The sequence below is a fragment of the Macrosteles quadrilineatus genome, unplaced genomic scaffold (assembly GCF_028750875.1).
Source record: "Macrosteles quadrilineatus isolate MER2022 unplaced genomic scaffold, UCM_ALF_1.0 Scaffold_4__1_contigs__length_99947679, whole genome shotgun sequence".
NCBI classification, from domain to species: Eukaryota; Metazoa; Arthropoda; class Insecta; order Hemiptera; family Cicadellidae; genus Macrosteles; species Macrosteles quadrilineatus.
Genome location: NW_026542597.1, coordinates 44,911,143 through 44,923,462, shown reverse-complemented (window position 1 = coordinate 44,923,462; position 12,320 = coordinate 44,911,143). Strand labels below are relative to the sequence as shown.

At 32.9% G+C, this 12,320-nt stretch overlaps 2 protein-coding genes across 4 annotated transcripts in view; one reads left to right on the top strand and one right to left on the bottom strand.

Annotated features, from left to right (window-relative positions):
• The window catches only part of LOC128991537 (tRNA-dihydrouridine(47) synthase [NAD(P)(+)]-like), a 60,237-nt gene extending 48,925 nt beyond the window's left edge, over positions 1 to 11,312 (bottom strand). The window contains exon 1 of the mRNA XM_054414506.1: positions 11,095 to 11,312. Coding sequence (XP_054270481.1) covers positions 11,095 to 11,120 — 26 coding nt within the window. The 5' untranslated portion in view covers positions 11,121 to 11,312. The remainder of the gene's footprint in view (positions 1 to 11,094) is intronic.
• The window catches only part of LOC128991538 (sulfiredoxin-1), a 29,144-nt gene extending 17,410 nt beyond the window's left edge, over positions 1 to 11,734 (top strand). For all 3 annotated transcript variants that reach the window (XM_054414512.1, XM_054414511.1, XM_054414510.1), the window contains exon 3: positions 10,220 to 11,734. In XM_054414512.1, the coding sequence (XP_054270487.1) occupies positions 10,220 to 10,423 (204 nt within the window). In that variant the 3' untranslated portion in view covers positions 10,424 to 11,734. The remainder of the gene's footprint in view (positions 1 to 10,219) is intronic.
• The last annotated feature ends 586 nt before the right edge of the window (positions 11,735 to 12,320 follow it).

Below are 12,320 nucleotides of genomic sequence, written 5' to 3'. Positions count from 1 at the left end.
TATAATAACAGTCAGATAGCATTCATCATTTCACTTTGTACTTTCTTAGATTTATATAAAAATTAAAAAATATAATGATTTTCTTTTGCAATACAAGACGGATTAAAAATATTTTCAACAATTTTTGATTGAAAAAAATCCACTTAGGGATCTCTCCAATAAACTGTATAAGTCAAACACTACTACAAAGCTTAAAATCAGTAACAATAACCTTTTCAGTGGAACGGAAATTTGGCTCATCTACCACCTTCTGCTGTTTGTGGAGAACACCTGGATTTCCTTTGACCACCATATTGAAGAACACCCAGACTACCTTGTACCACGGATGAGTATTTATTTATAAATCTTAATTTTAGTAACAAACTGTGTAGGCCTACTGCTAACAATTTGCCTTGAAGCACCAGGACATGTACATTGATGCAGTGTTGTTTTATACATTTGTTAGAATTTTCAATAGCACTTAAACAACAAAGCCTAATAAGGCAATGTAATTGTTACAAGGCAATAAACTTAAAAACTTGGTACTTCCTAAATTATTTTACAAACTACCGGTTTAGTAAATCGTAACAATGAATGTGCATAGAGACATAAACTTAAACATAATACTAATGAAAAGCAGATACTCATGGAAACAAGTATCTGTTTCTAAAAAAATTGTTGCTATTGCTAAAATGTCTTTAAAACTACCAACATTGACAGAAAAAGAGCTGCAAACAAGTACCATTAATGCTGCATTAATTAATGATGCTATTATTCATTTTGGTTTAAATGAAAACAAAGACAAAGCTAGAGTTAAATCATTTATTTTTAGAAATGCTCACAGTATTGTATGTGAAGCAAATAAATTAAGATCGGATTTTGCAAACCAGGTGAGACCGACGGTAATTCAATTTTCATCAAAAGTTGAAAAGCCACAATTGACTTCATCAATTCGCTCACCTTCGTGTAGCAGTTTGTCAAACCAAAGGGTTAATCTTGACAACAATGAGTTCATAAGTTCATGTTGTATTCTTAAACATAGAGACCCGGAAATTAATAATTTAGATGGAACAGTGCTTGATAATACAACAATTTGTAAACTTAACGACTCTCAATTTGAGATTAATGGGGTTGCTAATGAAAAACTTGAATTCCATGAATCTCAATCTGAAATTGATGGGGTTGCTAATGAAAATACTTGTGAACTTGATGAATCTCAATCTGAAATGAATAACGCCTTTCAAGTCACATGTGCACAGCCAGACAACTCTGAATATCAACAGTTGTCCAAACCAACTAGCTCAGTATCTGTAAAGTTTGATATTTTTCCTAAATCCTTAAATACTGACAAACAAAAAAGAAGTTTCTTGTGTACCCACTACATGACAACGTTTTTTATTCCACTGTCAGTATGGTCACAGTTAATAGATGAAAAAGGTAAATTATTAACAAAAACTTATCCCAAAGTAATATCTGATTGTTTGTTTTCTGTAAGTAAAGGCTGCATCTTTCAAATGAACAATGTCAACTATTGTAAACAACCTTCAAAGAAGTTAATGTCTATTTATTGTTATTGTGGTCATAATTATGTTACCACATTTAGATTGGATTGTTGTAATCACAAAGAATCCAATTCGATTAAGGTAAATGTTTATACTAATGTGAATGAATGTATACACCCTAAAAAAAAAAACTAGAGAATTAAGTGGAGTTGCTAGAGATATCATGAAAGAAAAACTCATGCAAACAAGTGCATCTATTATTAGATTGGAGAGTGTCAAGAAGTGTGATGTTGAGGGTGTGCAATTAAACAATATACAAGATGCAAAATCTTATAGTGTTTTAAGGTTGGCTAAATCAGAAGAATTAGCTAAGGATGACTTACATAAAGATTGCCTAACCGATTTATTTTTAATGAGAGACCAACAAAGTGATCCAGAACATAGGTATTTGCAACATGTAACACATCCCTTTGAAGCTATTATTTATAGCAAAGATGTTTTACATGTTGCCTGCTTAGCAAAAGAAAAAACTAAGCAATTAAAAAGTGATTTTGTCCTACATCTGGATGCAACTGGCAAGGTTGTACGTCCAGTTGATCAATGTAATGGTAAAAGAGTGTTATATTATAGTATCGTATTCCAAACTGATGGTTCAATTTTACCATTGTCTGAATATATTACTTGCAAACATAATGCCATTTCTATTGGGGGTTGGTTATTAAAACTTAAAGATTTTCTTATTCAAGAAAATAAGTGGCCTCTTGCTCAACGGGTTGTTGTAGACTTTAGCTGGGCCCTAATCGAAGCTGTTATTGTTCAATGGAACAAAATGGACCTTACTTCATACTTAATCCATTGCCACAACTTTGTACATAACAAAGCCAGTGTGCAACCGGTCACAGTTACTGTACATGTCTGCTGTTGCCATTTTGTGAAAATATGTGTAAATAATATACATGCAGCAACATTAAATTTGCAGTCAAAGGAACGAAAATCAATTAAACAGTTTGCTTTACAAATACTTTGTTTTATCATAAACTGTACTTCATATGAAAAAATTAAAACAATATTGAGTCACACCTTCACTGTACTAATGACCTATAACAACAACTCTGAAGTCCAATACGCTTTAGGTATTTTAAACTTTGAATGCACTGTTGAGGAAAGCACATTTGAAACAGATTTTGATAGTGAAAATGAATGTACAGATGAAATGTTTCAAGATACAAGTTGCACAACTTTATACAAAAAAAGTCCATTCTTTAACGAAATTTGTTACACTAAGGCTGAATTGTTTGCTATGCATGGTTTAGTTGTAAGTTCTTTAAATGATGAAAATAAAGCCGATTTAGACCTTTGTCCTTTATCTGAAGAAAATAGCCCTGACAGCTCAAATTTAGACTGTAGGCCTAATAAGAATCCGTTTTACTGCCCAAAATTAGCAATTCTCATTGCTAAGAGATTTGTAGCTTTTTTACCACTGTGGTCTGCCATATTGTTAAAAAGCAAAGTTAATGTTAAAGCATTAAAGAGATTAAGCAATGCCCCGGTTGAAAGTTGGTTTGGTATGGTTAAAAATGTTATTTTAAAGGGACAAACTAATCTCAGAGCTAACAGGTTTATTAGGCTGATAAGAAAGGTTATTGAGGCCCGTTGCAAAGAAATCACACTAAACATACCAAAGGAAGGTTGTTGTGTTCGTAAACCGAGGAATAATGTTGGTAAAAGACATTTAAAATTGAGTACTAAATCTAAAAAAAATTCTAAATCACAGGCAGCACCGGAAAATAATAAAACTGGACAGCTTTTGCTGTCAGATGAAGACATGGATGTTGTCGAGGAGTCTTGGGAAAAACCCTCTAAGATAACTCGCCCAAGCTATTTTCAATCTAAGTACTTGCAAAATCATGTTCAAAAACCTTACGTTATGACACATGAACACCAATTAACGATAACAAATCTGATTTTAGATAATGGCTTGATTTCTGACCCTAACTATTATACTCAATTAACACAGAGAAACAATTACATTGTTTGTTCCATCGAAGGTCGAAACAACTCTAAGTGTTGCTTGTACATTAATGATATTGAACTGTTACGGGGCAAATCTTGGCTGGACAACTCTGTCATAGAGGCTGTAGGGCTTATGCTCATGGGAAAAGACAACCATAACAGTTCAATAATTCATGACAATGTTGCAACGTTAAGTCTTGTCCAAGGAGAATATATCAAACCTGACCACTGGTTGATTACAAAATCAATTGCAGATATTTCTGTTGCAGAACAGCTATTTTTCCCATTGAACATTGATAACGTACACTGGGTTTTAGGCTATGCAAACGTGAAGGACCATACATTTTACCTTATTGATCCTTCATCAGATTTTGTCAATCCTAACAGAAAGAAGTATATATTTAATAACTTTCTCAAATTTTACTCAAACATAACCAACACTAAGTTTGATGACTTAGTCAAAACATGGCAACATGGCCATTTAAGACATCCTGTTCAAACTGACAGTTACAATTGTGGTGTATTCATTTTGTATTTCATAGAACAATTAAAAACAAATGGTTCAATAGACTTGATGTTTGATGCAGACCAACATAGAATTTTGTTATTCAAAAAGCTCCTTAGCTATTCAGGCTATATGGTTAATACATGTTACATTTGCAATGTACAATTTCCCGACTCACCAAGAAACCAAAATGACTTTTAGCGTTGAATGTACTGCTTGTAAAAGGTGGTTTCACACTAGTAAGAAAGGTGGTGGAAATTGCTTACCACCTGATGTGCCATGTTCTACTCAAGTGTTAGAACACATAGATTTCTTTTGTATTTTATGCAGGTACTACCAAACTAAATATTTACAACAACAAAAATAAGAGTAATAGGTTGCCTTCATTCACTGTCTCTAAGTCTTTGAAAATTAGAGGCTGTAAAATTTATATTTAAATAAAACAGTGATTATCATTATTACATTAAAAACCACATGAGAACACTGTTAAAAATCTTACTAATATTTACTAAAATCATGCTCAAGGTTTTTACATCTAATATTGGCCTACAGTCAAAATGAAACAGTGGTAAGGGTTTAAACTATGGCGAGGTAAGGAGCAGCTATAAAGGGGTGGAGGAGGCTGCAATACAAAAATTTAAATATTCAATGTAACATATAATGTAAAGCCTAAACATAAAGATAAACCATTGTTGGCAATTTGTGAGCTTACTTAAGATAAAATGGCCCAGTGGTAAAATTATGGCGAGGTAAGGAGCAGCTATAAGGGGAGGAGGAGGCTGCATTAAAAAAATTTAAATAGTCAATGTAACATATAATTTAAAGCCTAAACAAAAAGATAAACCATTATTGTTGGCAATTTGTGAGCTTACTTAAGATAAAATGGCACAGTGGTAAAATTATGGCGAGGTAAGGAGCAGCTATAAGGGGAGGAGGAGGCTGCATTAAAAAAAATTAAATAGTCAATGTAACATTTAATGTAAAGCCTAAACAAAAAGATAAACCATTGTTGGCAATTTGTGAGCTTACTTAAGATAAAATGGCACAGTGGTAAAATTATGGCGAGGTAAGGAGCAGCTATAAGGGGAGGAGGAGGCTGCATTAAAAATAAGTTAAATAGTCAATGTAACATTTAATGTAAAGCCTAAACAAAAAGATAAACCATTGTTGGCAATTTGTGAACTTACTTAAGATAAAATGACCCAGTGGTAAAATTATGGCGAGGTAAGGAGCAGCTATAAGGGGAGGAGGAGGCTGCATTAAAAAAAATTAAATAGTCAATGTAACATATAATGTAAAGCCTAAACAAAAAGATAAACCATTGTTGGCAATTTGTGAACTTACTTAAGATAAAATGGCACAGTGGTAAAATTATGGCGAGGTAAGGAGCAGCTATAAGGGGAGGAGGAGGCTGCATTAAAAAAATTTAAATAGTCAATGTAACATATAATTTAAAGCCTAAACAAAAAGATAAACCATTATTGTTGGCAATTTGTGAGCTTACTTAAGATAAAATGGCACAGTGGTAAAATTATGGCGAGGTAAGGAGCAGCTATAAGTGGAGGAGGAGGCTGCATTAAAAAAAATTAAATAGTCAATGTAACATTTAATGTAAAGCCTAAACAAAAAGATAAACCATTGTTGGCAATTTGTGAACTTACTTAAGATAAAATGACCCAGTGGTAAAATTATGGCGAGGTAAGGAGCAGCTATAAGGGGAGGAGGAGGCTGCATTAAAAAAAATTAAATAGTCAATGTAACATATAATGTAAAGCCTAAACAAAAAGATAAACCATTGTTGGCAATTTGTGAACTTACTTAAGATAAAATGGCACAGTGGTAAAATTATGGCGAGGTAAGGAGCAGCTATAAGGGGAGGAGGAGGCTGCATTAAAAAAAATTAAATAGTCAATGTAACATATAATGTAAAGCCTAAACAAAAAGATAAACCATTGTTGGCAATTTGTGAACTTACTTAAGATAAAATGGCACAGTGGTAAAATTATGGCGAGGTAAGGAACAGCTATAAGGGGAGGAGGAGGCTGCATTAAAAAAAAGTTAAATAGTCAATGTAACATTTAATGTAAAGCCTAAACAAAAAGATAAACCATTGTTGGCAATTTGTGAACTTACTTAAGATAAAATGACCCAGTGGTAAAATTATGGCGAGGTAAGGAGCAGCTATTAGGGGAGGAGGAGGCCGCAATCTAAAAAACACTAAAAATTGTCACTGTAACATATAATATAAAGTTTTAGCTAAATAATGAAAACCTCATTAAAATTAAGATAAAGTGAAATTTTTAAAAATAAGTTTAATTAAGGTAAATTTACCCAGTGGTAAAATTATTACAAGTAAAAATTATGGTTAAAACATAAGGTACGGTATATGGAAAATTCCCTTTAGAAATTAATTTTGTTATTAAATGTTGTTAATAAATGAATTACTATTTATTATTTATATTTGCAACCATAAGGTGAGTGAGCGTAGCAAACAAGCTAAACCTGAAGGCAAGTGAGTGCAGTGAACAAACTCCAACCTAAAGGTGAGTATGCGTCGCTAACAAACTTCAACCACGACGTGATTGAGCGATGCAAACGAGTGTATCTTCCTAGTAAAGGACAGGATCAACTACAAACCACATATAGAAACCATCATAAGTATCGAATGGGCTTGCCATTTTATTATACCATGTGTAGACCTGTAAAGAACACACTCCATAAAAATAATGAAAATTTATCGAGCTAAATTTGAAATATAATTTTTTTAGAATCTGTAAAAAATCGGTAGCTCAATAAGGAGCAGGCCTAACTTCTACCACACATAGCAACCATCATAAGCATTGAATGGGCTTGCCATTTTATTATAACATGTGTAGACGTCTAAATAACATACTCCATAAAAATAATGAAAATTTATCGAGCTAAATTTGAAATATAATTTTTTTAGAATCTGTAAAAATCGGTAGCTCAATAAGGTGCAGGCCTAACTTCTACCACATATAGAAACCATCATAAGCATTGAATGGGCTTGCCATTTAATTATGACACGTGTATACGTGTAAATAACATACTCCATAAAAATAATCAAAATTTATCGAGCCAAATTTGAAATATATATTTTTTTTATCTGTAACATCAGTGGTCTAATAAATGGCAGGTTCAACTTCTACCTCATACAGAAACCATCATAAGCATTGAATGGGCTTGCCATTTAATTATGACACGTGTATACGTGTAAATAACATACTCCATAAAAATAATCAAAATTTATCGAGCCAAATTTGAAATATATTTTTTTTTTAATCTGTAACATCAGTAGTCTAATAAATGGCAGGTTCAACTTCTACCTCATACAGAAACCATCATAAGCATTGAATGGGCTTGCCATTTAATTATGACACGTGTATACGTGTAAATAACATACTCCTTAAAAATAATCAAAATTTATCGAGCCAAATTTGAAATATATTTCTTTTTATCTGAAAAATAGGTAGCTCAGTAAGGAGCAGGCCTAACTTCTACCACATATAGCAACCATCATAAGCATCGAATGGGCTTGCCATTTTTTTATAACATGTGTAAACGTGTGAAGAACATACTCCATAAAAATAATGAAAATTTATCGAGCTAAATTTGAAATATAATTTTTTTAGAATCTGTAAAAATCTGTAGCTCAATAAGGAGCAGGCCTAACTTCTACCACACATAGCAACCATCATAAGCATTGAATGGGCTTGCCATTTTATTATAACATGTGTAGACGTCTAAATAACATACTCCATAAAAATAATCAAAATTTATCGAGCTAAATTTGAAATATAATTTTTTAAGAATCTGTAAAAATCGGTAGCTCAATAAGCAGCAGGCCTAACTTCTACCACATATAGCAACCATCATAAGCATTGAATGGGCTTGTCATTTAATTATGACACGTGTATACGTGTAAATAACATACTCCATAAAAATAATCAAAATATATCGAGCCAAATTTTAAATATATTTTTTTTATCTGAAAAAGTCGGTAGCACAGTAAGGTGCAGGCCTAACTTCTACCACATATAGAAACCATCATAAGCATTGAATGGGCTTGCCATTTACGTATGACACGTGTATACGTGTAAATAACATACTCCATAAAAATAATCAAAATTTATCGAGCCAAATTTGAAATATATTTTTTTTATCTGTAACATCAGTGGTCTAATAAATGGCAGGTTCAACTTCTACCTCATAAAGAAACCATCATAAGCATTGAATGGGCTTGCCATTTAATTATGACACGTGTATACGTGTAAATAACATACTCCATAAAAATAATCAAAATTTATCGAGCCAAATTTGAAATATAATTTTTTTTAAATCTGTAACATCAGTAGTCTAATAAATGGCAGGTTCAACTTCTACCTCATACAGAAACCATCATAAGCATTGAATGGGCTTACCATTTAATTATGACACGTGTATACGTGTAAATAACATACTCCTTAAAAATAATCAAAATTTATCGAGCCAAATTTGAAATATATTTTTTTTTATCTGAAAAATAGGTAGCTCAGTAAGGAGCAGGCCTATCTTCTACCACCTATAGAAACCATCATAAGCATCGAATGGGCTTGCCATTTTATTATAACATGTGTAGACGTGTAAATAACATTCTCCATTAAAATAATGAAAATTTATCGAGCGAATTTTAAAATATAATTGTTTTTTTTTAATCTGTTAAATCGGTAGTTGGGTAAGGAGCAGGTCTAACTGTTACCACATATAGAAACCATCATAAGCATCGTATGGGCATGCTATTTTATTATCACATGTATTGACTTATAATGTAACATAATCCATAAAAGTAATCTACATAAATCTAGTCAGATGTATGTTTGTAGTGTGAAATGCACTTTGAGGTTAGTGGAAGTAGGCCTACATATCAATGGAATAAAAACAAGTGTTATTAGTGGTCATTGCACTTTATTTCGGCACCGCATTAACATAAAAATGGTATACTAGTAAAACAAACACTTAATAACTGCTCAAAAGGTGTAATTTAAACATAAAATGTATTTGAGGTTAGGAAGTTTTGACATGTGACACATGTGTTTGAGGTTAGAAAGTTTTGATACATGCATTTGAGGTTAGGAAGTTTTGATGCCACGGCCTTCTTGATCTACTGATCTGACGTGACGTCATAGCTTAATGTTGGTTTATTGGCAGTTTCACAGACATCCGCAGTAAAACCATTGGATTTGATAAGATCACACATTACAAACTGTATTATAAAATTTGTAACACTAAAGACATTTGATAACAACATACAAAGGATAATAGATTAAAATAGGTTTTCACAACTTTAAAAATCTAAATACCGTATGTTATTAATAAGACTATGGCATGCTCATTTCAATTAATTTGATAATATCTCTACTGATTGTTTTACTTGATTGGCCCGTCAAACCAATGTTCATGAAATAGAACATTTCACTACTAGTCACAAAAGTGACCCATTTCGGGGCGAGATTGTGTTTTACATGCGAGTCGAAACACAAGCGAGCCTCGAAATGGGACTTTAAACGATACTTTTCATCACAATGAAAAAAACTACTTCATCAAACTTAAAAAAGTTAAAACATAACTTTGTTGATGTCAGACAAAGGATTGTTACCCTATCGTAGCGAAAGTAATGTTTATGTAGCGAAAGCAATGTTTATGTCATGAAAAGGCAGCTGATCACTATTTGGTTTTGGTGTATGAAAATTGACGATTTTCGAAGATCTCAGCTGTATGGAAATGGGCTATACAATTTTTTAAATAAGAATTTTCACACTTATGCTGTGCTTAAATACACAACTTGAAATAGGCCTATGTAGTAAGGAAAACTGTGATTGACGGTAAAACATTGAAAGCCTTAAATTCACCTTTTGGTACTGATAGGGTACTGATAAGTTGTCATTATCATCATTAGGCACTATCATTAGACTATCCAATTAAAATAGACCACCATTTTCCATGTGATATATTTACTGCCCTATACATAAGTTTAGCTTGAGCTTAATATAGGTTCATAGTGTCATCAGAAATCTTTATGTAAAATATATAATTTAAATTTTACATTTACAAGTTAAATTTTAGTAAAAAGTTGGGTTTTTTAACAGTAGTGTATATCAAAAATATTTTACCGCAAAAACAACAAGGTTTTTGATTCAACATTAAGGTTTTGCTTTTACAGTCAAACCCAGACGCTGTTCCGCCTATAGACGTGTTGTGGATCAAGGGAAGGGAGGGAGGAGATTATTACTACTCATTTGGAGGCTGTCATCGCTTTACGGCACATCAGCGCCTCGAGTGGCCCACTGTCAAAGCCAAACTTGTGCGATCTACCATTGACGATCTTCGCTGTTACCTCGGCAGTTCTACTCCTGATCTCAAGTGATAGTTCAGACTCTAGAGTAAACTTCAGTATCTGAATTTCATTTATTCTGTTAGTGAGATATTAAAAAGCTTAAATGATGATTTTAAACAAAAAGAAGCTCTATATATTTACCATTTGCTAAGAAACTGGCAGCTTGTATTGGCCTTTCAATTTGTTGTACCCATAGGCTTCAGACCTTTATGTGGAACGTACCCAGCAGGCAAAACTGTTACCTTACTATGTTGTTTGAACTCTATGATGAAATATAGTGGTACCAGATCACAAACTCAGATGATAAGCTGCCATGGATTCGCAGTCTTTTAAACTTTTGGCTGAGCCAATGACTCACTTATTTGAACAATAATTAATTCATCAAATTAGATTATTAGCCTGTGATATTGTACTGTGAGACTAATTTAAGCGTACTGATTCTGCTACCAAATTATTTACATGAAAGACGTGTTGTGGACCAGAGGACGGAGATCTTTTACCCAGGCCGGAAGCTTGCATAGCCAGCTTTGATTTATCCTTATACAACTAATTTACTTAACTATCCTTCCAAAACTCCTTCCAAAACTCCTTCCAAAACTTGTGAGCTAGAAAATTACTATGTATGAAGTGATTTGGTGGTGATTGAACTACTTTAATCAGAAATAACTATGAATTTATTGAGATGAACTGAGGAAACTTACTGGGGAAAACGTGTTACCCTTTTCATGTTGAAAATGCTAACATTAATCTATGCGGCAATTAATTTATTCCTATATTTCCAAGGTCGGGGCGACCGTTGTAGGTCTCCCCCTTTAGTTTGCTAACTAGTGTGACATTACTATTTAGTATCTAACTATATAATTATCCTAGGGACTTAGCCATTTTAGGAAGGTTACTAGATGATTAGATTTCAGTGCGATTTTCTTGATGATCGGCGACGAAGTGGGGAGAGAATTGGAAAAGTAGGTGGGGAAGGCGTTCGCTTGCTCGCGGTGGGCTGACGAGATAACATGCAGCCCTGCCACGCGAAGCGCTGACACTATAAGAAATATAGCGTGCCGCTATGCGTCACAAGCCAATGATTTTTTTCAATTATATCCATGTCTAATTTACATAGAACTCCTATAAATTTGGAATGGGCACACGGGAGGGACTAAGGCTAGAGGTGTAGTGACGTCATATCTCTAGTGGCTAATGTATACTCTTGATACAACACGATTACCGTAACGAAACGATGTGTTTTCAGCGGCGTTCGTGGCATAGTTAGTAGCGTTTCGATTTGATGTTCAGGAGGTCCCGGGTTCGAATCCCGCTGGTAGCACTAACTTTTTGTCAACAAATTTTTCATATTAGCAAGTTTGGTTGGTTAGGTTAGGTTATGACAGTTTAATTTTATAATGCTAAATTTTAAAATTAATTTTATAATTAATTAAAAATTATAAGTAATCATTAATTAGATTTTTATCTTATACAGTTTTTATATTTATCAGAAAGTCTGGTTGGTTAGGTTATGTTATGACAGTTTTATTTTAAAAATTAAAAACTAATTTTATAATTTTAAAACAATATTTTATAATTAAAAAGTTTATTTTATAACCAAAAATAAAAAAAAAATATTTTTTTTCAACTTAGCGGTTCTAGCGGCGAACGCTGACACTACAAGATATGTTAGCCTTTGTCCCTCCCGTGTGCCCCACCGCTATAAATTTTGTCTGAATAGCAGTAGCTATTGGGTATATGACAAAACCAATGCCAATTGCATATTTCAGAATATCAACTGTTTATTTCATGGCCTTCTTTTAATCCTGATTTGTACGTATGCTACTTAATTAAACGTTAAAATTTAATGTTTAATTAATAATGTTGGCATTCATAATAGCATTTTAGGCTAGGCCACATTGTTAATGTTTGGAAGGATTGAAAATCT